The sequence below is a fragment of the Lactuca virosa genome, chromosome 5 (assembly GCF_052849685.1).
Source record: "Lactuca virosa cultivar CGN04683 chromosome 5, Lactuca_virosa_CGN04683_v6, whole genome shotgun sequence".
Taxonomy (NCBI): Eukaryota; Viridiplantae; Streptophyta; class Magnoliopsida; order Asterales; family Asteraceae; genus Lactuca; species Lactuca virosa.
This window is the reverse complement of record NC_136430.1, coordinates 190,296,399-190,321,434: the sequence shown is the minus strand read 5'-3', so window position 1 is coordinate 190,321,434 and position 25,036 is coordinate 190,296,399. Positions and strand designations below refer to the sequence as shown.

Genomic DNA, 25,036 nt, shown 5'->3' with positions numbered 1-25,036 from the left:
AAAAATTAAATATTCTCGAAGGTTCATGATGAACAAGAAAAAAATAACCCTTATCTTTATTATAATTTTATTTTTTAAATAAAAATATATAATGAATAAAATTGGCCATGTGCAGCTGCCCACTTTGCCCCCTCCTCAACGCCCCCATACGCATCACATTACCTATGGGCTAGAATCGCTAATACTCAAATTTCTCATAGTGTTTCCATCTCTCATGATGTTAAAATTTCGATTAAAATTCATCAATCATAACAACAAAATAACAGGAGAATTAGCAAGTTCCACTGTGTACAAAGTAACAGGAGAACTAAATAGCTATAGTATTAGCAACGGAAATTCATTACTAACGATAATGCGTACAAAGATAACAGCCATGTTATTAAAGGACACCAATGATGTTTAAAATAGCAATGCATCTTGGCAACAAACTAGTAACAGTTTTTTTTTTTTTTTAATTTTTTTTTATCATGGTTATTAACTAATGGAATTTTTTTTTATAGTGGCGAAATATCCGTCACAAAATCGGTCACTACTCTGACAAATTTTTTTATTTTATTATAAGACTATTTTCGACAACTTAATGACAAATATTGCATAGCTAACTGTATAATACTCTTTTGTCAAACGGATATTATCCGCCGATAACTTATTGCCTGAAAGAAAATTGCAACAAGTTAAAACCGGATTCGTGGATGCCCAAGTTTCTATTTAGGGCATATAATGCAAGTGGGATACAAGGTGAATTTGATGGTCAGATAATGACTAGGATTTAATAAGTATGACATGGAGTGGAGTTATAAAATGGTGACTATGAATAAATAGACGTTAATTTAATGAGTTTTGTGTATTAAAAATAAGTTGCATATCATGTATTTAATGGTGGATATAGAATATATTGAACTATGTAGGGTTCAAATGATTATGGACGCATGTCATCTAGTCATATTATTAGTGTCTTACAAACAAATCATAGGAGTAAACTTATGTAATTCCAATTATGAAAATTGGAAGTATACAATATTACATACAAACTAAAAAAGAAATGGAAATATGCGTGTGATCAATAAAAATGAATTTAAAAGAAAAACAATGAAATTAGTTGACTAAGAGTTTTAATCACCGTTCATCCCCGTCCCATTCAGGCTTCATTTTAGGACCGGTAGGTCCATCCTCGCTGGAAAATTCGGTCGGAATAATATCCAGCAAACTCCCGATCGCCGATCCCACAATTCCGGTCAATGAATTCTCCAATTTTTCGATCTCAGTCCCAATCTCATACGTTATTTTTGGACCCCATTTCCTCGCGTAGTTCACCCATGGTGGCTCGATTACGTCACTGGTGTACTCAGCTGCCATTACCAAATACTTGTCCTTTACGTCCAAAAACTTATCACTTTTTGCAGCATCATTTCTGATCCCGATCACATCAGTTCCTTGCATTACAACCCCTGGAGTAGGGTACGTTGCATGGCCATTCAACGAAGGATAAGCTGCAAATCTATTACTCATATCCAAGAACTCGAGTGATGGGGTGTCGACCCATGTTCCTCCACTATGTTGAGCAAAATAAACACGATACAAAAGTCCATCGAAGTTGCTAATCCGAAGGGTCACATGCTCCCAATCTCCTATATGCTCACCAATCCTTCCTAGAGGAATATCAACTAAACCAAACTTTGCAGTGGAAGGACCATTAAAAGGGTAGAAAAGCCAAATGGCTAGATCAGTAAACGTGGCTCCAAGCATTGGTTTGACATGAATATAAGCCTCACCGTTTTGCAAATCACCTTTCTTGACTCTTTCTCTCTCAGTTTCATCAACAGGGAGGTCGAGCCAGTATGTGCCATCGTTTGAACCACCTTGCGGAAGATTAGAGCCAGTGGATTCGACCGGAATTGGGTTTGATTCCTCTCCGGTGTGGTACAATTGAACACCATTGGTGAAATACCATGTTGTTGAAGCAGGCAAGTAGGTTTCTTTAGGGTGAAAAAAGAATCTTGGAGAGTATTCTTGAACAAGGGCATTAATTTGTGCTACATTTGGCAAAAAAGAAGTTGACTTATCGAAATTATTGTTCTTCAAGCAAGAAAGAGACAATAAACTCGAATCGTCTCCATCTTTCACAATTATGAATGTACCTACCGATACCCCTTGCGCTTGTCGCCCTCTAACTTTTGGCCTTAATCCATACACACTGACACCATCCGAACCCCATAACAATGCATCAGTTTCAGGTTCTTCAGTTAGATCAGCACGAACACAACGGATTTTATCTAAGGAGGGTTTTTCCGGTGAGGTAGTAATAGCATACCCAACTGACTTATAACCCTCCGGTGGTGTTGGCAGCCAAATGTAACATGAATCATTACTGCTCCAAACGAGGGTATAGTCGACCGGATTAACAAGGGTTCCGCCGGAGACATCTTTTCCGGCGAGAATCCAACCAAAAAGTGGGGTGTCATTGGATTGACAGTAGCAACCAAGCAAGGAGAACCCATCTGGAAGTGGTGATGGCTCAAAGACTGTGACATCAGTGTCATTAGATCCAATCTGAGAAGTTGACCATATTCTCTTGAAAGATGTAACTTGACAAACTTCTAATCCTCCAAGATCAATTGTACCACTTGCAAAACTTTCACCTGATAGATAAATCATGTACCCGAAAATATATTAAATGGAGAAAATTATACGAATCCACGATGGGGTACTTGAAATTAAAGACATGGTTAAACTTCGTGTTTATACGTAATTTAGTAAGTATACTTGAAATTAAGTCTTTTGGACCAACAACTATAGATGAAAAATAAGGAACACTACCTTGTGGCCAAGAAGGCAATGGAGAAGGAAGCTTGAACCTCGTTTCAACTGGAAAGGCTTCGGTTTCTTTTGAGGTAAAGCAAGACCCATAGTTCCCCATTTTTGGGAGTATTGGTTCTGAGTTCTAAACCAAACACTTATTATATATAGGTGTAAAACACACACACACGGCTCTAAAATTCATTTTATTTTAATTTAGAATATTAAAAGTCCGAATCTTTTTCCTAACCTTAAAAATGTTTAGTCCCGTCGATCAAACTCAACCCGCCCACATCGAACAACCCATGTCATTTTTAATAAATTGTTAAACCGTGGAAGAAACCTAGTAATGACTTTTTGAATTTTAAAGAGAAAAGAAAGGATAAAAAGGAAAATAAATCTAATATTCGGTAGATATCGACTGTTTATTATTAATTAATTTTTAAATTATAAATGTCTTGTGGTAGGGATATTGGTAGATGGATATAGTTATAGTCCTCCATCCACTCCACCAAATAATAATAAGAATATGAGAAAATTGCGAAAACGGTGCCTATATTTGTCAAAAAGTTGTAGATTTGATCTGAAAAAATTTAGATTTACATTGGTGGTCAAATTTCAGACTTTTTTTTGGTAATTTTATTACTTGTATTGCTATTTTTGTATGGTTTCGGACTTTAGTCCATACCCAACGTGAAATTATTATTTTGTTTTTTTATTATAATATTTTATCTATATAAAATTATAAATATAAAAAGAAACTCACGACTGCCCCCAGGCCGGTCCTGAGGAATTAAATATCCTCAAAGGCCCAGGACGAGCCAGAAAAAAAGGCCCTTATCGTCATTATAAGATTTTATTTTTAAATAAAAATATATAATAAAAAAATTGGGTCCTATGCAACTGCCCAATTTGGCCCCCCCCCCCCCTCAACGTCCCCCATGCCTACCCTACTCCCACCTCCAGCGAAATATATTTCCCCTCTCCGTTTATCTAACAATCAAAATATCTATCTGTATCTCTCTCTTTATATATCTACTTGTCTGTCTGTCTGTCTGTCTATCGAGAACCACAACAAACACTTTGAAACCTTAGACTTAAGCAGACACACAGTACTGGACCAACTTGAGTAATCAGAGAGAATACCACATTCTCCTCCTTCCTTTCCTTTCACCGAAAAACTCCACTTCTCTTCAACATTGCCTCAACCTCGCATCAAATGTTTGTAAAGCGCATTGTCTCATTAGAAACTTAGTCTCCTCCCTATAACTGGTTGGCGCTTTCTCCCATTACCTCCCACCGCTACTACCACTTCTCCTTTTTCCATTATCTTTGTTTTTTTATATGTTTAAAAAACCCTAAATCGATTACATCTTGAAACATAAGGCTAAATACAGATGAAACCTTAGAAGGATCCCCAAATTCTTACACTAGTACAAAACTACACTATGACATCGGTTTTTGAAAATTGGGTCTTCTCGGTTTATATGTGTCTTTACCTTATATCGATTATTAAACCAGACATATGGTGTTGAAGTTTCATTTTAAGTGGTTAAATCTTATATTGAAGGTTCTAACATGAAAAAACCCGTGACAAGTCGTCTAACGGCCGAAAATGGTGGTCAAATTTCATCTATTATAACCAGTTTTTTATTTGATATATACTTTAATGAACTAAGTGAAATCCAACTATCCAAGTCTAGTAAACCGGTCCAAACTATCCAAGTAAAATAAACATGTTCAACTGTTTTTTTAACATATCTATTACACCGGTTCAGCCTGATTATTTAACAAACAGTTTGTTTTGATCTGGTCTAAAAATTAACATAAAACTGGTTGTTGGTTGAACCGCTTTCATCCCGGTTCCTGGTTCGAACCAGTTTTAAAAACATTGGACATAATATCATAATTTTTTACTACAAATTGTAAAATATCAGTCTTGCTGTAAAACTACCCCATTAGGGTGATTTGAAAGAGGACTCACCACTTTTTAATTAAAAATATATAAAACTAAATGAGTTTAGGTGATCTAGGCCTGAGGAACGATCCATGCTCACAAAGGCTCGTCACTTTTTAGAATCAAATACACCCACATGTCCATCATTCACTAGTGGGGTTAAAATAATTTTTCTAATTAAATTTAATTTTATTAATAACTGTATTTTATTTTAAGTACAAAATTAAATAAAGTATACCAAAATCAATGACTAATTTTTCTCTAAAAAGAATGATACCAATATTGATATAGTTTTGTCTATATATTTTTTAATATAAAATTGGATTACGTTGGATTGCTAACGATAATAAAAGGTTTGGTTTAATTGAGTTATGGATGTGGAAAAGAGAGAATTAGTTTTTTAATAAATAATTGGGTTGGATTGGATTCTGGAAAAGGATAGTCTAAATATTTTGTGGTTATTCAAATTATTCATCACATTCAATTTATATTGTTCTTACCATGCACCTAATGTTATAAATAAATATGATCAACTCCACATACATAGGAAGGAAAAGAAATGATCGTACTAGCTAGGAAGAATTTGTCAAGCTAATATTTTAACATAGGTAAATCTTAACAAAAGACAAAAAAATATCAAATCAATTATTAATAAAAAATATTGGATATACAACAATAGACCCCCGGTATACTGGGTATATATACTGAAACTTAACAAAAAAAAACTAACCTAAAAATATTTATAAAAGATAAAAGAATAGTATCAGGTTTTGTCCTGCAACTAGTGTATCTTCACAGCTTCTTTTTGTTGTTACGTATTTTTGTGCCCTTACGTATTTTTATACCCATATAGTCTGATCAAAAGTAATCATTGCGGGATTCAGCAGCCATATCAAGTTTATCTACAGAGGGCATTATATATTTGTTTTTGTGTCGTAAAACTATTGTATTGTATTTGTCATCATCGGTTTCATATGCATCTCTATAACTTTTTGGAGGTGTCCTGATCACAATTGACTTTTTATTATCTTCCGGATCACTCACATAGAATACATGTTGTGCTTGTGAGACAAGTATGAACGGATCGTCCTTATGTCCTAACATATCAAGTTCTACTAAGGAGTACCCCAAATGATCTTTTTTAAACGCTTTTTTATTATGAACCCAATCACATTTGAAAATAGGAATTTTTCTTGTATGATAATTTAGAACCCATATATCTTGTAGAACACCATAATAAAAGGTGTTTCCATATGTTACATATTATTTTCTGGATATGTGTGTGTCAGTCGATTCTACGCAAAAGCCACTATTTTTGTTAACTATACCTTCACGGAATTTTATACGAAATAAGTAGCCACTGATGTGATATAGATCATATTTCATTACGACGTGTTGTGGGCCATGAGAAACCCACCTTATGTCCTCTGAAATGCTATCTATGTCGATCGCCATCTATTGCTCTACCTAAATACCATTAAAAGGATAAGCATCAGGGGGCATATTGATCACTTAGTGTTTTGTTCAAGCAATTGATGAATGACAGGGAAAAAAATAAAATTAACGTGGATCATTATTTAACCTCCTCTTTTAACCAATGACCGAAAGCTTCATCGTGCTCTTTCTACATCAATGTTTTTCTTTTCATGGGATGTTTATTTTTTAGATGTATCTTGTGTCGCCTATGGGGACATTGATGAACAGTAGAGTTAGAATATGTTACATTATACATCATTGTGTTGATGTATTTATTAGAGCCATCCATATATTTTAGATATGGTCTTAATGTATTATATATTTATCTAGTCTAAGTCTTTAACTAATTAACATACTTTTACATGTATACATATTAAGTGACGAATTTTATAATGCATTAATGAATTAACCTCTTAGTCTGGATTTTTATAAATAAATGCATAACTAATCAAACAAATAATTAATATATAATTAGTAATATACTTACTCGATATGCAGATACACTTCTGGTGTATTTTGTAGTACAAAGAAATGTGTTTTGATGAAGAGTTCTGGACAAACTTTAGACGTATATGCAGCTAATAGTGCGTACGCATCATTATCAATTGTGTTATGCTTATCTTGTGGAATACCAACAATTTGCATGTTCTTGTGGTACTGACTTTAGAACTCAATTGTCTCCTCTACAACATTCTCTTGAGCAATGCATCCTTCTGGTTTGTTTTTGTTTCGAACATGTCCTTTTATTACCTTCATATATCTTTCAAATGGATACATCCATTGGAAGCATACTGGACCACATATTCTTACTTCTCTAGTAAGGTGAACGACTAAGTGAACCATAATATCAAAAAAATAAATAGATGGAGGTATGGGTTTCTCTAGCAAGCACAATGTGACATGCAGATCTACTTCCAAGACATCGAGCTTTGCCACTATTATTTCTTTTCGAAAAATATAATTAAAAAAACACAATATGATAATTGCATCTCTTGTTGATTTCTACATTATCAATAGTATTGCAATTGACAAAAATTGTTGCATTAGCATGTGATAGTCATGCGATTTATGTCCAATAAGCTTATGCTCCTTTTCACTCACCAAAGTGGAAAATGTTGAACAGTAGCCTTGTGGAACCCTTACGTCTTTAAGTGTTTGCAAAAACATGTCCCTTTCTTCTGAGGTTAATGTACATCTTGATGCAGGCATGAGTAACTGGTCACCTTCTATTGCTTTTGATACAACTATGGTTTTAAACCCAAGCTTTTGAGATCTTTGCGAGCTTTCAATCTGTCTTTGGTCTTATTAGGCAAGTCTAGCATTGTATCGGTAAGACTCTCATCTATGTTCTTTTCAACATGCATGAAATCTATACAGTTTGGGATGGAGTGAAACCGCCAATACTTAAGGTGTTTATACCAAATGTTGCATTTCTTCCAGTACTCTTCCTTGTTCCCACCTTAATTCGATCAATCTTATTTTGAAGTTTTCTTTTTCTTCTTACACTTCCCACATGTTCCTTTAGAAGTTAAAGTGGCCTTCCCACGTTTATTTTGTATAGATTTCACTTCGTTGTATATCTGTTCCCCACTCATAGGCTATGGGGCATATTCCAACTCCCTTTTTCCATTGAAACCAATATTTTCATGTCTGAATGGATGGTCATATGGAAGATAACGCCTATGAACGACATAACTATGTTTCTTTGATGTCGGAAGTCTAATAAAATTAGTATTTTTCCGACACACTACACAACCTTTGTATCCGCTGTAGTGGCACCCACATAGTACACCCAGAGCAGGGTAATCGTTTATGGTCCATAAAACAACTACATGTAGAGTAAACTTCTCTTATGTGTATGCATAATATGTTTCAACTCCCTTTTCGAATAATACTTGAAGACCGTTAATCAAAAGTTCTAAATAAAAATAAATATCATTACATGGGGAACCGAATATTAGTAATGATAACATCATGAACTTCCTTTTCATAAGCAGCCACGGTGGAAGGTTATAAATGACAGTTTAAACGAGCTAAACATTTGCATGTTTTTTCCACTATTTATGTCAACCCCATCAGCTGAAATACCAAGTCATAGATTTCTTGCATCAAGAGCAATTTCAGGGAATCTGTCGTCTATGTTACACCATGTTGGTGTGTCCGTCGGGTGATGTAGTATACCGTCATCTTTCCTACCAGAACCAGGCTTGTACCATATTAGATCCTTTGCAATGCTCTTTAGTTTAAAGAGTCATTGAAAGTGTGGAACGATGGGGAAGTACCAGAATACTTAAGTTATAATACTATAGTACACTTTTTTTGAGTGCTTGTCCACCTTCCATCTTAATTCCTCACAAATGGAACATTTATTCAAATCCGAATAGTTATTCCTTTATAAAATGCAATCGTTGATACAAGAATGTATCTTCTTATATCATGAACCCATTGCCTTTAGTGTTTTCTCGGCCTCATAGGTACTTTTAACCATTTCATTATCTTCAGGTAACATACTCTTTATGAAAGGTAGTATGTAACATCCTTAAAATTCACGCCAATGTAAAACTTTTTAAATCATTCAAAACCAATTAATTATTACAAATTGTTTTCAAAATAGATTCATGACAGAGTATCCAAGAAACCAAATCATAAAAACATGAAGAGGTGCACGATTACGCCTTCGCCTTGTCGCGATCATCTGAAGTACCTGAAACAAAATCAACAATTGTAAGCCCGAAGCTTAGTGAGTTCCCCCCAAAATACCCGCACAACATATAACACATATACAATAACAACATACTATGAGCCCAATCAACCATCGGGTTGGAATGCCCCAGGCCCTCAACCATCGGGTTGTAGACATGCACAAAGACCCGATCCGATCCGATCCGGATCCGGATCCGATCCGGTTTGATTATGTCACGCCCAATCCGATTCAGCCTTTAATCCGAACCGGTTTCAAACCGGTTTTGACCGGATTTGACCGGTTTTCCGAGCCCCGCATCCGATTCGGTGTAATCCGATCCGGATCCGATCCGATTTTCTCTATTTTTTTTTTAAATACACATTTTTTGGACTTCAAATATAACACAAAATGCAACATGGGTACATTAAAATAGTTAAAACATACATCAAACATCGAATTAGAAAGAGTTTTTAAACTAGTTAAATAATAATAATAATAAAGTGGCGTTATAACATTTAGCCAAATGGAAATAGTTTTTGTGGTCTTCCACTTCGTGTCGCCTTCATTTAATTATTCTTCAACCGCCACGCAAGTAACTAGGGGTCTCATCAATGCCATATTCTTCATCCACGTCTTCATCTTCGACTTCATCGTCATCGTCTTCGTCTTCCGGAGGTGTTGATAAGCCTTGTGCATATTCTTCATCCATGATCTCCGGTTCAACATTTTGTGATAGTGGGCCTTCTAGTGATGCCAAGTGTTGTATACGTTCCACAGAATCCAAGTAATCCTTCAAGCAAACGCAAACCTCTACCGCAACCGGGGTAAGATTCGTCCTCAACTTTGATAAAACTCTTCCACTAAAAGAAAAAGCGGATTCCGAAGCTACCGTGGAAGCTTGGACGGTTAGTAAATCACGGGCCATGACGGAGAGAATAGGAAATTGTGCTTCCTTTTCTCTCCACCAAGCCAAAAGATCCAAATTTTTAAATTGTGGTGCACTCATGAATTTTAAAAAGTTTGAACCCATATAAATTCCAAGTTCGCTACTAGGCGTTAATGTGCGTGCTCTTTTGTTTTGCTCCTCCAAAAGGTAGTTATAGAGGTCGATATGAAAATCCGTTCGACCCCCACCACTACCCGATGCACCGCTAGTAGAGTCGGTTACACTTGCAAAAGTGTTTGACATATTGCCATATTTTGTAGCGTAAATGTCAAACAAATTAGTAAAAGTATCATTAAAAATGTTTATTTGGTTACGGATGTAGTTTGAGTTATCTTTGTGCAAATTTAAAGACATAGCAATTTTGGTAATCAAAGCCTCTACACCCGTAACATTGATACATGGGTTTAATGCCGCGGCGCAAGTAAAAAGTGGTGGCATTTCTTTGAAATATTTGACTAGTTTTTGTCTCATTGGTCTCGTAACCAAAACAAATATTTCACTTCTTTGTTCAAAACGTTCCAATTGTGCGGACATCAACCATAATTCATTTAGTAACAACGGACTTGTAGGGTAATACACACCCGATAGAAAAGTGGTTGATTGTTTAAAAACTTTTAACATTTCCACAAACTCTTCCATCAAATCCCAATCATAATCCGAAACCGGGTTTTTTCCTTTTGAAATTGTGTCGTAAAATAATTGCAAAGCGATTCTTTGACGTGTCAAACTTTCAAACATCATGCATGTTGAACTCCATCTAGTGTCACAATCCCAATGAGGACTATATGGAGTTACGTTAATGGAAATGGCAAACTTTCGATATTTTTCCATTGTAGCTTTATTTTTTCCAAAAACTCTAGTTAACACAGTTTTGAATTTTTCAATCGTCGAATCTATCATTTTTAAACCATCTTGTACCGCAAGATTAATAATGTGACAAACACATCTAGTATGAAAAAACGAGCCATCCAAAATAGGTTTATATTTTGCAATTAATCTTTTTGCCGCGGCGGTATTGTTACTTGCATTGTCAAACGAAATAGAGAAGATTTTGTCGCGTAAATTATAAGTCTCTATAACGCTTACTAAAATTGCAAATAATCTTGCCCCCGTGTGAGGATGCGCAAAAAGTTCAAAAGCAATAACTCGTTTGTTCATTACCCAAGTAGAGGGATCTATCCAATGTGCCGTGACACAAAGATAGCTTTTGGGACAACTACCGGCGGAGGACCAAACGTCACAGGTTAAAGAAACACCGGTTTTTATATTTAAAAATCCCAATTGCATATCTTTTTTGGCTATATCCCAATACTTTAAAGCATCACGTCTAAGAGAAGTGCGACTTACTTGCCGGTATTGCGGTTGCATTTTTTCCCGCAAAATCCTTGTTAATCGTGGGTTGTCGAAGTGGTTGAAAGGATAGCCCTCTTGAATCAAGAACTTGCAAAAGCTTTCACGAAGGTCATCATTGTTGTAAATGAAGATCGACCCGTCGGGAGTAATATTTGGTTGACTTGGATCGCTTTGACCTTTTACAGCCGGACAAGTTTTTGTTGTATGACTCCTTAACGTGCTATTGCCATCTTTTCCCAAAAACATTCCGCACTTCTTGCATCTCGCTTTTTCCTTCCCGTTCGACAACAAACACAAATCGTAATGTTCCCACACTTCTTTACTCCGAGTGGTTGGTATGATTTTAACCACCGTTGCATCCGAATCTTGACCCGCGGTTGAATTTCTCGAGCTCATTTTTTTGAGTATTATGAAAATAAGTAGTAATTTTTTGTGTAAAATTGAAATGTAGCAAATGAAAGGTATATATAGGTGTTTAGAAGTGCCAAAAAGTCAAAAAAAGTCAAAGTAGCCGTTTTTTTTAAGTTCTAACGGCTAGTTTTAAAAAAAAAAAAAAAAAAAAAATTCAAATTTTCCCGTTTTTTAACGGTAACAAAAAAATCCGGTTTCAAACCGGTTTTGGATCCGGTTCGGTCAAAATCCGGTTCTCGATCCGAGGGTCTAATCCGATTCGCTATCCGAAGTCTCGATCCGGTTTCAATCCGGTGGCCGGTTCAATCCGATCCGGTTCGGTCAAAACCGGTTTTGACCAAATCCGGTTTTCGGATCGGATCAGATCCTATAGCCCAAACCGGTTTTTGTGTGCATGTCTATCGGGTTGGAATGCCAACATATTATGGGTCCAATCATCCTCGGGATGGTATACCCTTGGCCCACAACCATCGGGTTGGAATGACCACATACTAAGAGTCCAATCATCCTCGAGATGGAATACTTTCGGCCCACAACCATCGGGTTGGAATGCCCAGGTCTGTTGGCTCATGCTCAAGCAGATGCCTCAAACACCAATCAAACATGTGCACACATATCAAATAACCACATAACAATCTATAGACAGTTAAACCGATCTACAGATCACTAAGCATAGTAACATCCTATCTACCAGGATACCGATCTAACAGATCATAATCACATAGAAACATCCTATCTACTAGGATATCGATCTAACATATCATAATCACATAGAAACATCCTATCTACTAGGATACCGATCTAACAGATCCTAGCAGTAACAACACAGGATAACAATCCAAAGGGTCGACCTTGGTGCCTTAGACCCTTGAGTATAGTGAGGAAAACTCACCTCACAATGTCGATCGGAACTGAAATATCAAACTCCCAGAACACGGCTCCGAACACCAACACCTATAACCACGAATGATTCACTTCCATAAATTCCCAAATTACCAAAGTACCCTCAAAAGTCCAACTGGTCAACCCTTAGTCAAATTCAAAGTCAACGGTCAAGGTCAACAGTCCATGTTGACCCAACTCGTCGAGTGTAACTCACTGGCTCGTCGAGTTCCTTCAGAACTCAAGAAGTCGTGAAAACCCTAGTCAAGTCGTCGAGTTTCCAGACAACTTGTCGAGTCCATGCAGTGTCCAGAATGTCGGGAAAACCCTAACCAACTCGTCGAGTCATCTCACTGACTCGCCGAGTCCATGCAGAACCAAAAACATGTAATCTTCATCTGACTCGTCGAGTTGACCATGCAACTCTTTGAGTCCCTTTAATCTTTTTTCTATTCAGACGCTTTTAAATAAGACCAAGGCTCCAACTTGTAGATCTAGCCTCCTAGGGCATGGTTACCACGTAAAGTTGCAAACTTTACGTGCATGCAAGGCCTTAAATGCCAAAACCAAGCTAAGGGAGAGGTTTAAGCCAAAGAGAAGGGTCAAAGCATGATAAATTCGCTAACTTTATGACTATGAGGGCTTAGAGGAGTCCAGATCTATAGTTACAACTGCGGATCATGCTCAATACCAGAAATGACCCATAAATATGATAGAAATGGCTTTAAACCCTTAAATGAGGAGATCTAACACTAGAATGATCAAGGTAACAACTTGTTACCTTCAAATGGAAGCCAAAATGGAGTAGGTACTGGATCTACAAGCTTCTCCTTGATCCAAGCTCTTGAGTCTTCAAGTTCCTTGCACTAAAACCACCTTCCAAGCTCTTACACACACAAAATGGGGAGTAATACACGATTAGGGTTTTCTGAGGTCAAGGGAGGCGATAAGAGAGGAAGAGGGTGGCGAATGAGCCTTTAGATAGGGTGCAAAACCCTGGAAATTAGGGTTTCACATTCCGGCTCCAACTCGTCGAGTCGGTCCCTTAATTCACGCGGCCATATCTGATTCTACATGACGAGTTGGGGCATCCAAGTCGTCGAGTAGGCCTTTAAATCTGAATATAAAGCTGTAAAATTTATACCTGGAAGTCGAGATGTTACATAGTAACTCTTTATAGAACTTATCTGATGTCCCGTACTTACAGTTCAAGTTCAGAAGATGAACCAATACATAAGACTTTGTATACTTATGACATCCTTTGTAAGGGGGCTTCTCAACATCCTCCAGTAGTAATTTGAACTTCTCTGGATTGTCTGATAAATTCTTTTCAGCTCCTTCAACCATTTCTATTATATCGGGAGCATCTGTTGGGATTCCCAATTTAAAATTAAAAAATTCATTATTATTGTCATCATCAGCAGACCTACTACGTCCTAACTCATATTTTTCACCATGCGTGGTCCATATGGTGTAGTTTGGATCAATTTCTTAAGGTATAGATGATAATCTACCTTGTTGACTTTATGAGAGATGCGGTATAAACAGGAGACACATGGACATGGAATTGGAATTTTTCTGTCCTTTTTTACCCATTCCCTCTTGTTCACGTAGTCAACAACATAACTCAAAAAAGAAGTAACTCCATCTGCATATGGTTGTTTGGTTCTATCTGAATGCATCCATGACTTATCCAAGATCATGACGTTAGCCTAAATCAATTTGCAAAAACGGACAATTAATTAATATAGTGAAGAACGAATGAGGTGTATTAATATAACATGTAGTATCTAAATTGACAAAGTAATTTGTATGCATAAATGAGATGCATTGGATTTTATAGGGTTACTAACTAGTGAACTAATTACAAGTCTAAATCAATATTCTGTAGATTTATCATGGTTAGAAGGATATGAGCTAATGACAAACCTGATTCGAATTTAATGTCGAAGCTTTGTTGGAAGACTGTAGATGATAATTTAGAACCTTTTTTTTTGGAAAACCTCCGATGATAATTCTGTTTGGGAGTGCTTTTGAAACTCTTTATTGACTTCTTGGAGAATCCAAGTATTCCTGACTTTTTGTGGTAGGAAAAGCTAAAAAGTCAATAAGTTGAAGGGGTATAAAGGTAATTTTATGTTTAAAAGGCTAATAAGCCAATATATGAGCTTTTAAACGTGGAATATATATATGGAGGGAATTGAAATTTTGGGAAAATTTGAATCCCTTTTATTTTGGGATTTGGAAGGAATTAAAATATCATTAATTATAATTAACATTTTCGTGAAGAAATATGTGACTTTTTGAAACTCACTTTTTCTCGCTGGAAAAAGGTCATTTGAAAATGACTTTTGATGTACCCAAACACTTTCTTAACTTATTGGATTTTTTAAAAGAAAATAAGTTAATAAGTCCATTTAAATAAGCACTCCTAAGTTTTGTTTTAAACATTTAAGACCCAAAACTTTAATATATTTCCAATCGACATAACAACGACTGATGGAGAAAATATATCTCCCAAGATGGTCATGATATTCATTAAGAAAAAGAAATCATGATAAATAAAATTACATTTCATACAAAAAGGTACACAAAATACATCTTCATTACATCATCAAACTAAAATTACTAGTTCGACATATGATATATCTACATACACAAATTTGAAACCACACCACCTTGACTAGCCCCATGGATGTATACAATAACATAATATTTTAGGATGGGGTAAGTGAGTAACAGTTCAATCAAATTAAAAGAGTCTATAGTCCTATACCACCACCATCACTACTCCTTGTACATAAATATATATCATAACATTTGGAGGGTAGGTGTTAGCGAAGGCCAGTTTAGTGAGTTGAGGGGCTATATATGTAAAAATTATGACATTTAAAAAACTAAAAATGGTTTGTAAAGATCCATACTTAACCACCACACCAAAATCGATGTGATGTCGTTTCTTTATCAAACTTTACAAATTGGTACACGAGACCAATTCTGACACCACATCCAGTCTTAGTGGTAGTTTCACATTTGTATCCCTTTAGTAGGTCTATCCGAATACTTGTTGACTCGATCTTCATATCACTATCTCTTTGATGTGTCTTCGATCTTCATAGCAAACTTAATTTACAGGTCATATATATGATAAAACATACTCTAGATCTTGAAGCACACGAGAGATTTATATATATATATATATATATATATATATATATATATATATATATATATTGTGTGTGTATGTGTGTATAGGAAGAAAGAATGTGTGTGTGCATATGTATGTATAGGAACACACAATGCAACGAATTGTGGTGTTAGATGAGATCTGCTGAAATAGGAACAAAGAATGCATTTATAATTATTAATTACTTATCAGAAGTAGTTGGGATTAATAATTAATTTGTGGTAAGTGGATGAGACGACGCGTCTTAATTTTATTTATATTTGACAAGTGTAAAAATAAAGAGAGTAGGTATTCCTAAGTAGTTATATAAACTATATATGACAAAATATATCTCAAAAGATGGTCATGATATTCATTAAGAAAATGAATTCCTAATAAATAAACTTACATTTCATACAAAAAATGTACACAAAATACATCTTCATTACATCATCAAACTAATATTACTACATTGAGATATGATATATCTACATGCACAAATTTGAAACCACCACTTTGACTAGCCCCATGCATGTATACAATAACAAAATATTTCAGGTTGGGGTAAGTGAATCACAGTTTAATCAAATTAAAATATAGTCCTATACCACCAACATTATCACCACTCCTTGTAGGCATGGAGGGTATTGTAACAACTGCGACTTTTGGCAGCGATCGTTATTTACGAAAAGTGACCAACGTCAAATATAATAGACTTCATACGTTATATATATATATATATATATATATATATATATATATATATATATAATATATATATATATCAACATATAATAAAATTTAAATTTTCGAATTAAGAAAAATAGGAAAAATTAACCAAATCATTCGTAAGTCGTAAAAATTAGTGCGCCAAAGCATATATTTTTTATTATATATTTTGAAGGTACTTGTCTTCCTGATCCCGAAAATATAAATTTCATAAAAAACCGAGTTAATATGAAGGAGATATGAATTTTATAAGATATAACAATCAGCCGCATAGTTAAAAACTAAGACCGTCAAAAACTAAGAAGAGAATAGTTGATTTTTGGATAAAGTCACCAAAAGTAAAATCTTAGTACACTTTAAGATATGCAGACCAGCCAGATACGTACACGTGGCAGCAGAAAAGTGGGACACGTCACAAGCGCGCGACGCACACCTTAAATGCTCGAAGCGCCTTTTTTTTCGTTTTTTTTTAAGTCTATAAAAAGGCCACCGCCTTTTGTTGTGTCTCACACAATCACATGAATTGTGATTAGAGATGGCAAAAAAACCCGTACCCGATGGGTACCCGAAACCCTAACCCGAGTTGACCGGGTAAATCCCCAAGTTGACCGGAGACGGGGACGGGGATGGGTATTACCCGAATATAAAAAGCGGGGATGGGGATGGGGATGGTTCTACCTGTCGGGTACCCATACCCGTACCCGAAACCGGCCCCGATGGATACCCGATATATATATATATATATATATATATATATATATAGTATTACTTATGTTTTTATTTTTAATAATGCATAAGCAAATTTTCAGTAGACAAAGTAAGGTTTTTTAACAATCAAACGTATAGTTTTGGGAAGAATTTTTATGTCTTTTTTTGCAAAAAATGATTTTATTTGTAACCTTGAATGTTATTGTTCGTGTTTGAAGACATTCAGTGATTATAGTGTTTTATATTAGTTCTGTTAGTTTTTGTTTTGTTGGTTAATATATAATTATGAGTTATTTTTCATAAAAGTTCAAAACTTTGTAACTGAGAAAAATCTCCGATTACCCATTGGGGATCCCCGATACCCATTGGGGATGGGGATGGGGATAGATTTTTAATCCCCGATGGGGATGGGGTCGAGTATGGGGATGGGGATGGGGATTCGGGTATGGGGATGGGGAACACGAAACCCAGTATACTCGTACCCATTGCCATCCCTAATTGTGATTCTACTCCCATGTTACTTTTAATTTATTTTCATTTTAAAATTTATATTTTAATTTTATTTTTGGAATTTCCCCATTCTTCTCGAGCCTGATAAATTCCGAGCTTCTGACTATTTTCCAACAACTATTAAAGCACGCTACGAGGGTGAGTTCACGACCCCCTTTTCCATCGTTTTAAAAAGTACAAGGGGTACATGTTATTTTACAAATCGTTACATCGTTGCGTACTAAATATTATTTTCAAATAATATATTTTGTATAACTACTTTGCTCACTCAAAATATTAGATATTACACTCTATCGTTATCCTGCCAAAATTTTACGATAAATATTATACCCGGTAGTTACTCTGTCTAGTTTTAAGTAATGTTATTATGACTAGTCATTAAGCTGGCCAAGTTCCTAGATAACCTTACACATAGTCATTATGATGGCCCTTTTGTAAGCGATATTTATATGTCGTTGATACTCTGCCCGTATAAATATCCATAAGTACGTCAATTTTGCCCATATAAATAGTGATATTTAGTATACGATGTCGTTACTCTGCCTGTATAAGTATCAATAACCATATGTTGTCGTCACTATGCCCGTATAAATAGTGATATATAGTATATGTTGCCGTTACTCTGGCCGAAACTCTAGAGCAACATTATACCCAAACGTAGCACTAGCAAAATTTAGGATAAGGCACCGTACCTAGTTGTTACTCTGCCATAGTATCTCGTTTAGCTTTAAAATAAAAGATATAATCACTCTAATAGAAGTATCCAATGGGCATACTTATGGAATAAAAGATATAATCACTCTAATAGAAGTATCCAAGGGGCATACTTCTGGTATAAAATATATAATCACTCTAATAGAAGTATCCAAGGAGCATACCTCAGGAATAACATATATAATCCTTCCAATAGAAGTATCCAATAGGCATACTTCAGGAATAAAAGATATAATACTCTAATAGAAGTATCCAAGGGGCATACTTCTGGAATAAAGATATAATCACTCTCAATAGAAGTATTGCTTTATACGATCATACTTCTAAGATAAAAGATGATGAAGTATCCAACAACCATACTTCTGAAATATAAAATATAACGTAATTTGTCTATAAGATAATAATACTACAAATAAGATTATATTATACTCCATTTGATAGGAGAAAACTTAAAGAGAATGATAGTATGTGATAAAAAGTAATGCGTTAAAAGTTTAGTATCTAGAAATAGTTAAAATACTATTAGAAGATACGTTACCAATATAAATCAAAATAGTTTTATAACTTAATAAAGTTATGCATAAAAAGTATTTTGAAAGATATAACACTCAAACCTGTGAGCTCACCAACATTATGTTGAAGTCTTTAAAACCTCATTTATTCCTAGGAAACCGTTGTTGGATTAGGTTTCTAAGCCCATAAATATAATTGGTATATACTTAAATTGATAGTAGCACAGTCCTTTTGAGTTTCCCTCAAACTTAGAAATTGAATTGGATAACTTTTAGAGAGAGAGACTGATTGATTAATTTATTATATTGGTTAATAAATTAATTAGAAATCAAAATAAATAGTTTGTTAATATATTATGAGAATAATATATTAATTGGAAATAGTATTATTTAATTAATAATTAATCAGAAATTAATTGAAATTAATTTTGGGATTAATTGGATTAATTAAAAGTAGGAGGACTAAAGATGACAATGTTCAATAGTTGAACATTGAGCAATTCTAGAACCTCCCTACGTGGGGGACGTATTCTAGAATGTTTTCTAGGGTTTCCTTGGGAATTAAGGGTGCCTTGGATGCCTTAGGGAGGAAGTTAAGGGATTAGGGTTATCTTGGAGATACTTGCATAAACCCCCTTTGGGGTTGAATTTCATCCATGCCTTCATTCCTAAGAGGAATTCTGATTTTTGCATCTCTTCTTCTCTCTCTCTCTCTTTAAGCTCCTTGGTTGCTAGGGTTTGAGTGTAAATCATTAGAGGCACGACACTTGTGGTGCTTGCTTCCAAGAGTCTTTCAAGAAGGTTTTGTTTAGTTGTTTACTACAATAACTAAAAAGTAAATAAACACTAATTTTGTTTTTTGTTAAATTCGAAATTAGCCTAGGTTTTATATGTTTTTTGTTGTTAAATAGAATATTACTTAAATAGAGTTATGACATAGATCCTTAGGTTGCATGTACCCTTAAGTGTTAAGGATTTATCTACGTTAGTGCATGTAAAACCCATCAGTGGTATCAGAGCGTAGATTCTATATATAACAATTGAATGTATATTTTTGAACTTGAACAAGGAGAAGGAAACAAAATCGTCATTCTGTTCCACCACCACAACGTGGTGACTTCCACCACGGCGTGGTGACCTGCGATTTTGTTTGACCATGATGTGGTAATTGCTTACCACGACGTGGTGGACGGCCAAATACATTAAAATCGGATTTTTTGCTTATCTCATGAATTGATTAGGATAATTACCTTAAATAATGTTTTAATTAAATAAAATTGAATAGATATTTAAGTAATTGGATATCCTTATCTTGAATTCATGATTGGTTGATTTTTTAAAATTAAAATTAATTTATTTATTAATTAATTTTCGAAACTTAAAATATAAACCCTAGTATTTTGAAAAGTTTAAAATACATCCTTATGGTTCTTATAATTGATTTGATTAATCGATTAATTACAAGATATTTAATAAATCCATAAATGGTTTAAATTTAATAAAATTAAAAGTGTAATTTATTAAAAGATTAAACCATTGCTATTTTAAAATGTTTTAAGATACACCTTAAACTATGTATATAATTTAAAGTTTAATATATATTATATGTATAAGAATAGTTAGTCAAACCGCTAGTACGCCTCATTCACAACGCTAGTCTATAAAGGGAGTATAAGGAAACTTCCTATAAAATGGTATTTGAATGGGTGTCCACTCTCACCCACCACTTCCTTGATTAGTGGAGAGTCGTTAGCCGAACGGGTTTGATAGGACGAAATTAATTCTCATTAATAAGTATAATGAATTATAAAGTAACTAAACCTTTTGTTAAAATTCTCAATCTTAGTTACTTTAGGAAAAATGTGAATTTGTATACTAATCCATGAAATTGGACATTACACTTTATAAGTCATTAGTGGAGCGTGTGTGGTTAACCGACACACTAATGGGGGACTAATAAAGGGTGGTAATGGGTGTCTCGAAAATTATCATTGATTAATGGAGTGTGTGTTGCTATCCGACACATTAAAACGAGATGATAAATGACATCGAGAGTACCAAGCTAATTTGCATGGTTATTCACTTCTCGTTTGTGATCATCGGCATCACAGTCACAAAAGTGAGAGCATAATCTGAGATTAACCATGCCATTGATTAGATTTAATGAATCTCAAAAGATCTAGGAGTTTCATAAGATTGAAACTGGTAAAGGCCTTACCTACCTAAAATAGATTTGAATTTGATTACGACATCCCTCTTCAATGTTCGAATCAAAAATATGGATCCTAGCCTTAGTTTAAATTTATGGATTAATAATTAAGGATTAAAACTTGAATTCTCTTTTCTCCATTTGTAGATGTCAAGTCAAGACAACAATGGTCTTCCTAATTCTTTTGGAAATGTTTTTCCTCTACCATGTGAAGATGATCTTCCACATTCTGATGAAGGTGAAAGTATGTTCCCTTCTTCGAGCAGTGGTGTAAATGGACATCATGCTTCTCCAACTCTTCCTCCTCCTCCTCCAATAACTCTCCCCATGTCACGAGTTGAAAGATACAAAACTACTCAATCCATATTGGCGTGCAGGCATCGAGATGAAAATTCTGTGTGTACGCATGTTCTGGAAATGAAATCGTACGTTGACAAATTGGATAGAATGGGTGTCGTATTATCAAGGGAGCAAGCCATTGATTGGGTTCTCCTTTCACTTCCTAAGGGATATAGTCAGTTCATCGAGAACTTATATATAAGTGACCTCGACGTGAACCTAATTGATCTGACACATATGTTGATTGTTGCTGAAGCATAAATGCTTAAGAACACAAGTGAAGCAAAAGTGTTTGAATGATCAAACTCCAAAGTTTCCATGGACATTGACAAAGGTGACAATGGTGATCCAAAAAACATTTCTCTTCCCAATGGAAAGGGATCGGCCAAGGTCAAACTGTTTAATCGTATGGTAAAGAAAAAGGCTAGTTCTGAGATAGTTCCATGTGCTAACCCTAAAAAGTCCATATGTTTTTATTGCAAATTGAAGGGACATTGGTTGCAAAGCTGTCCAAACTACCTGAAAGATCTTAGAGATGCTAAAGTCAAGTTGTGTGACTCTACTTCAGGTACATCCATTATCTAACTCCATTATCTTAACAAGTTCCTATTTATAGAATCTTAATGCATGATGTGATGATCACATTTTCATGGTATTTCAGAATCTAAGAGAAAGAAGAAAGCTTAAGAAGAGTGAGCTATTCTGATCATGAGAGATGGATTTCGGTCACATGGTTCGACGATCTTAATTAGGAGCTGCTACTTAGGAGTTAGGATAATTTAATAAGATTGCTTAGGAAATGCCTAGAAACATAGTATTCGTTTTATGCATTGTAAGGACAAGTTCCAAAATTTTCGTTTATTATTAATAAAAGTGAATTTTTGGTTTATTTAGTTGGTTTACTTTATATTTCCTTAAAATGGCATTTATGAAAGTGTTGGTTACATTTCTATCATTAGCAATGTTAAATGTGGATTTGATTCTTGTTGTACATCGCTTGTGGAAATGTCATAATTGACTAAATGATAAAGAATCCCCATCAACCAAGTTTCAATTGGATAGAAACTTGGAGTCATGTAATTTGAATTGTGTGATGTATGAGAATCTTGATCGTTGGAAGATTATGACTAATTCGTTGATCATATATTTATGTGATTCAAAGTGAATGACTAATGGATCTAGTACATGTTCATATGGACTATTCAGATCCACCACAAAAGATGATAACTTTATTCGTCATGATTTACCAATGTTTCAGTAAATATGGTTGTGTTTATAAGATTAAGCACAATTCCGATGCGTTGAGAAGTTTCAAAGAGTAGCAGAACGAATATGAAGAATCTATTAGGCAGGATGATAAAATTTTCTCCAATCTGAAAGGAAAGGAGAGTACTTTAGCATCATGTTTTATGATCATCTTAATGATTATGGAACTATATCACAATTGATCCTCGAAGAACATCTTGGTGCAATTGTATGACTACGAAGAGGAATCGAATATTGTGGAAATGGATCAAATCAAGAGATAAATCATACTTCGTTTGGAATCAAGTATTAGAGCCATGCTCTAGTTACTAAAAATCGTATCTTGAAGCTTATTTCATACTAAGTAGGTTTATAACACCTCATGAAATGTGGAGTAATAATGTTTCTTACTCTAGAACATTTGGAATTGGAAGTTGTGATGTTTTTGGTTAAAATAAAGGATAAACTAGGACAAATTCATGAAGTGTTTTATGTCGGGAATCGACACTAACTTTTGAATATTTGTTTTTAGTTCGTCAATGAATGTTTCTTGAGAAAAAAAAGCTTTTATGTCAAGAAGTCAGTGGGAGTCTTGTTGATCTTGAAGAGTTTCAGGAATAAATCGAGAATAAACCTTTTAGTTATCACTAACGCACGACCTGAGGTTGATGACATATTGTGTTAAGTTGACACATTCTTGTTTCTGTGCACCTTCCAACTGAATTGGAAATGCTTATGAGTTCTATGGTTCTGATATGACTACTAAGGCAAAGCACTTTTGTTAGTGAAAGTACATTGATCAATATGGGTGAGTTGCTTAACAACACGGAAGCACTGATAGGCCCTTGTACTACCAGATGACAATAAATTAAAAGGAAGCGAAGTTCAGTCAATGGAAGGAAAACTAAATTTGAGTTTGGTTTTGTCCTAAACCTTATCTTATGAGTGTAGGTTGGAAATGATAAATTTACATGGATAGGAATATATACACCATAAAATCTAGGTGGCAAAAGGTTTCGCTCTAATTCATGAGAATGATTATGAGGAAACACTTTCGCTAGTAGATTTTAAAGATTTGATAAATATCATTATGGTTAGTAGTTGTGTTAATTGTGTTCTCCTTATCCCAATCCAAGAGCTTCTGGAATATTCCAATTAATCTCTTGGATTAATTAATATTCAAGCTCATTAATTAATTAAATCCTTTTAGTTAATTACCAAAATAATTTCTAATTAATTTATTAATTACTTAATAAAATAACAAATTATTTTCTCCATTTTGTTTTAGTTATTTCTGTTATGATTCCTACCCAGAAGGATCCTATTATTATTTAGAAATATTACCAACTAGTTATTGACCTTAGGCACCATTTCCAACATACATATGGATTCCTAGGGTATATAGAAAAGTAAATGATTTTATATGAAAAAATGTGAATAGTCACTAGATGTGACTTAGCCTATTTACGTGAAAAACTTTATGTGAAAATAATTGATTATATGTGGAACGTGTAAATACCTCACTAGGTGTGACAAAGCTTGGTTATGGGAAAAGCGCCTTATATACGATTGGGCGGTGAAAGCTTTGGTTAAGCTCATCATCCATGTAATTGGGTGTTTAATGAGATTGGAAAGATACTACATATGAATTATTGTTGTTAGCTCTATAGAGAACTGTTTGGGGGAAAAATCAATTCTATGTATTTGTGTCGAAAGCTTTAAGGTATGCTATTGCAGAAAAAGGCGTCAAATGCCAACATAATCAAAGATAGAATAAAGTAAATGATTGAATTGGAAACTGAAGCTCTACAAAGAGCATTTGTGAAAGGTTTAGATTGACTTGATTTGGGTGATGTTGCCATATTTAAGCAGTTAGCTACGTGTCGACCAAGGATTGTGGTAACCCATACTAAAGCAGTTGGCTATGTATTGACTAAGGATTGTGGCATCCTCTATTGTGAAACTAAAGATGATGGCTATGTGACGGCCAAGGATTGTAGTATCCCACACTAAAGTAATTGGCTATGTGTTGACTAAGGGTTACAATATCCTATATTATGAAACTAAAACAATTGGCTATGTGTCGGCCAGAGGTTGTGGTATCCCACAATAAAGCGGCTAGTTGCATGCGGGCCAGTGATTGTGGTATCACGTATGTGATAGGTCCTTGTATGCTAGGACTTGCATGTATAGTCATTATGTATAGAAAAAATGGTACTATTTAAAAATGATTCAAAGTTTGAGTTAAAACCCATGTAACTCATGAGTCTTCCAACTTACATAGTTTGTTATATGTACTTAGATATAGTAATGGAAGAGAAGAACATGTACAATGAATATGACCAAAGGAAACAAAGAAGGTTGTAGAATCATTTTATCTTTTACTACCGTTTTTTGTAT

General features: G+C 34.7%; 1 protein-coding gene across 1 annotated transcript; it reads right to left on the bottom strand.

Moving 5' to 3' along the window:
* Nucleotides 1–956: 956 nt before the first annotated feature.
* Nucleotides 957–2,964, bottom strand: LOC145117316 (hypothetical protein At1g04090-like). The gene is made up of 2 exons (XM_079053618.1): nt 2,818–2,964; nt 957–2,639 (listed from the first exon to the last, which is right to left on the bottom strand). The coding sequence occupies exons 1-2, from the start codon at nt 2,915–2,917 to the stop codon at nt 1,117–1,119; spliced, it is 1,623 nt and encodes a 540-aa protein (XP_078909744.1). The 5' UTR covers nt 2,918–2,964; the 3' UTR covers nt 957–1,116.
* Between the last annotated feature and the right edge of the window lie 22,072 nt (nt 2,965–25,036).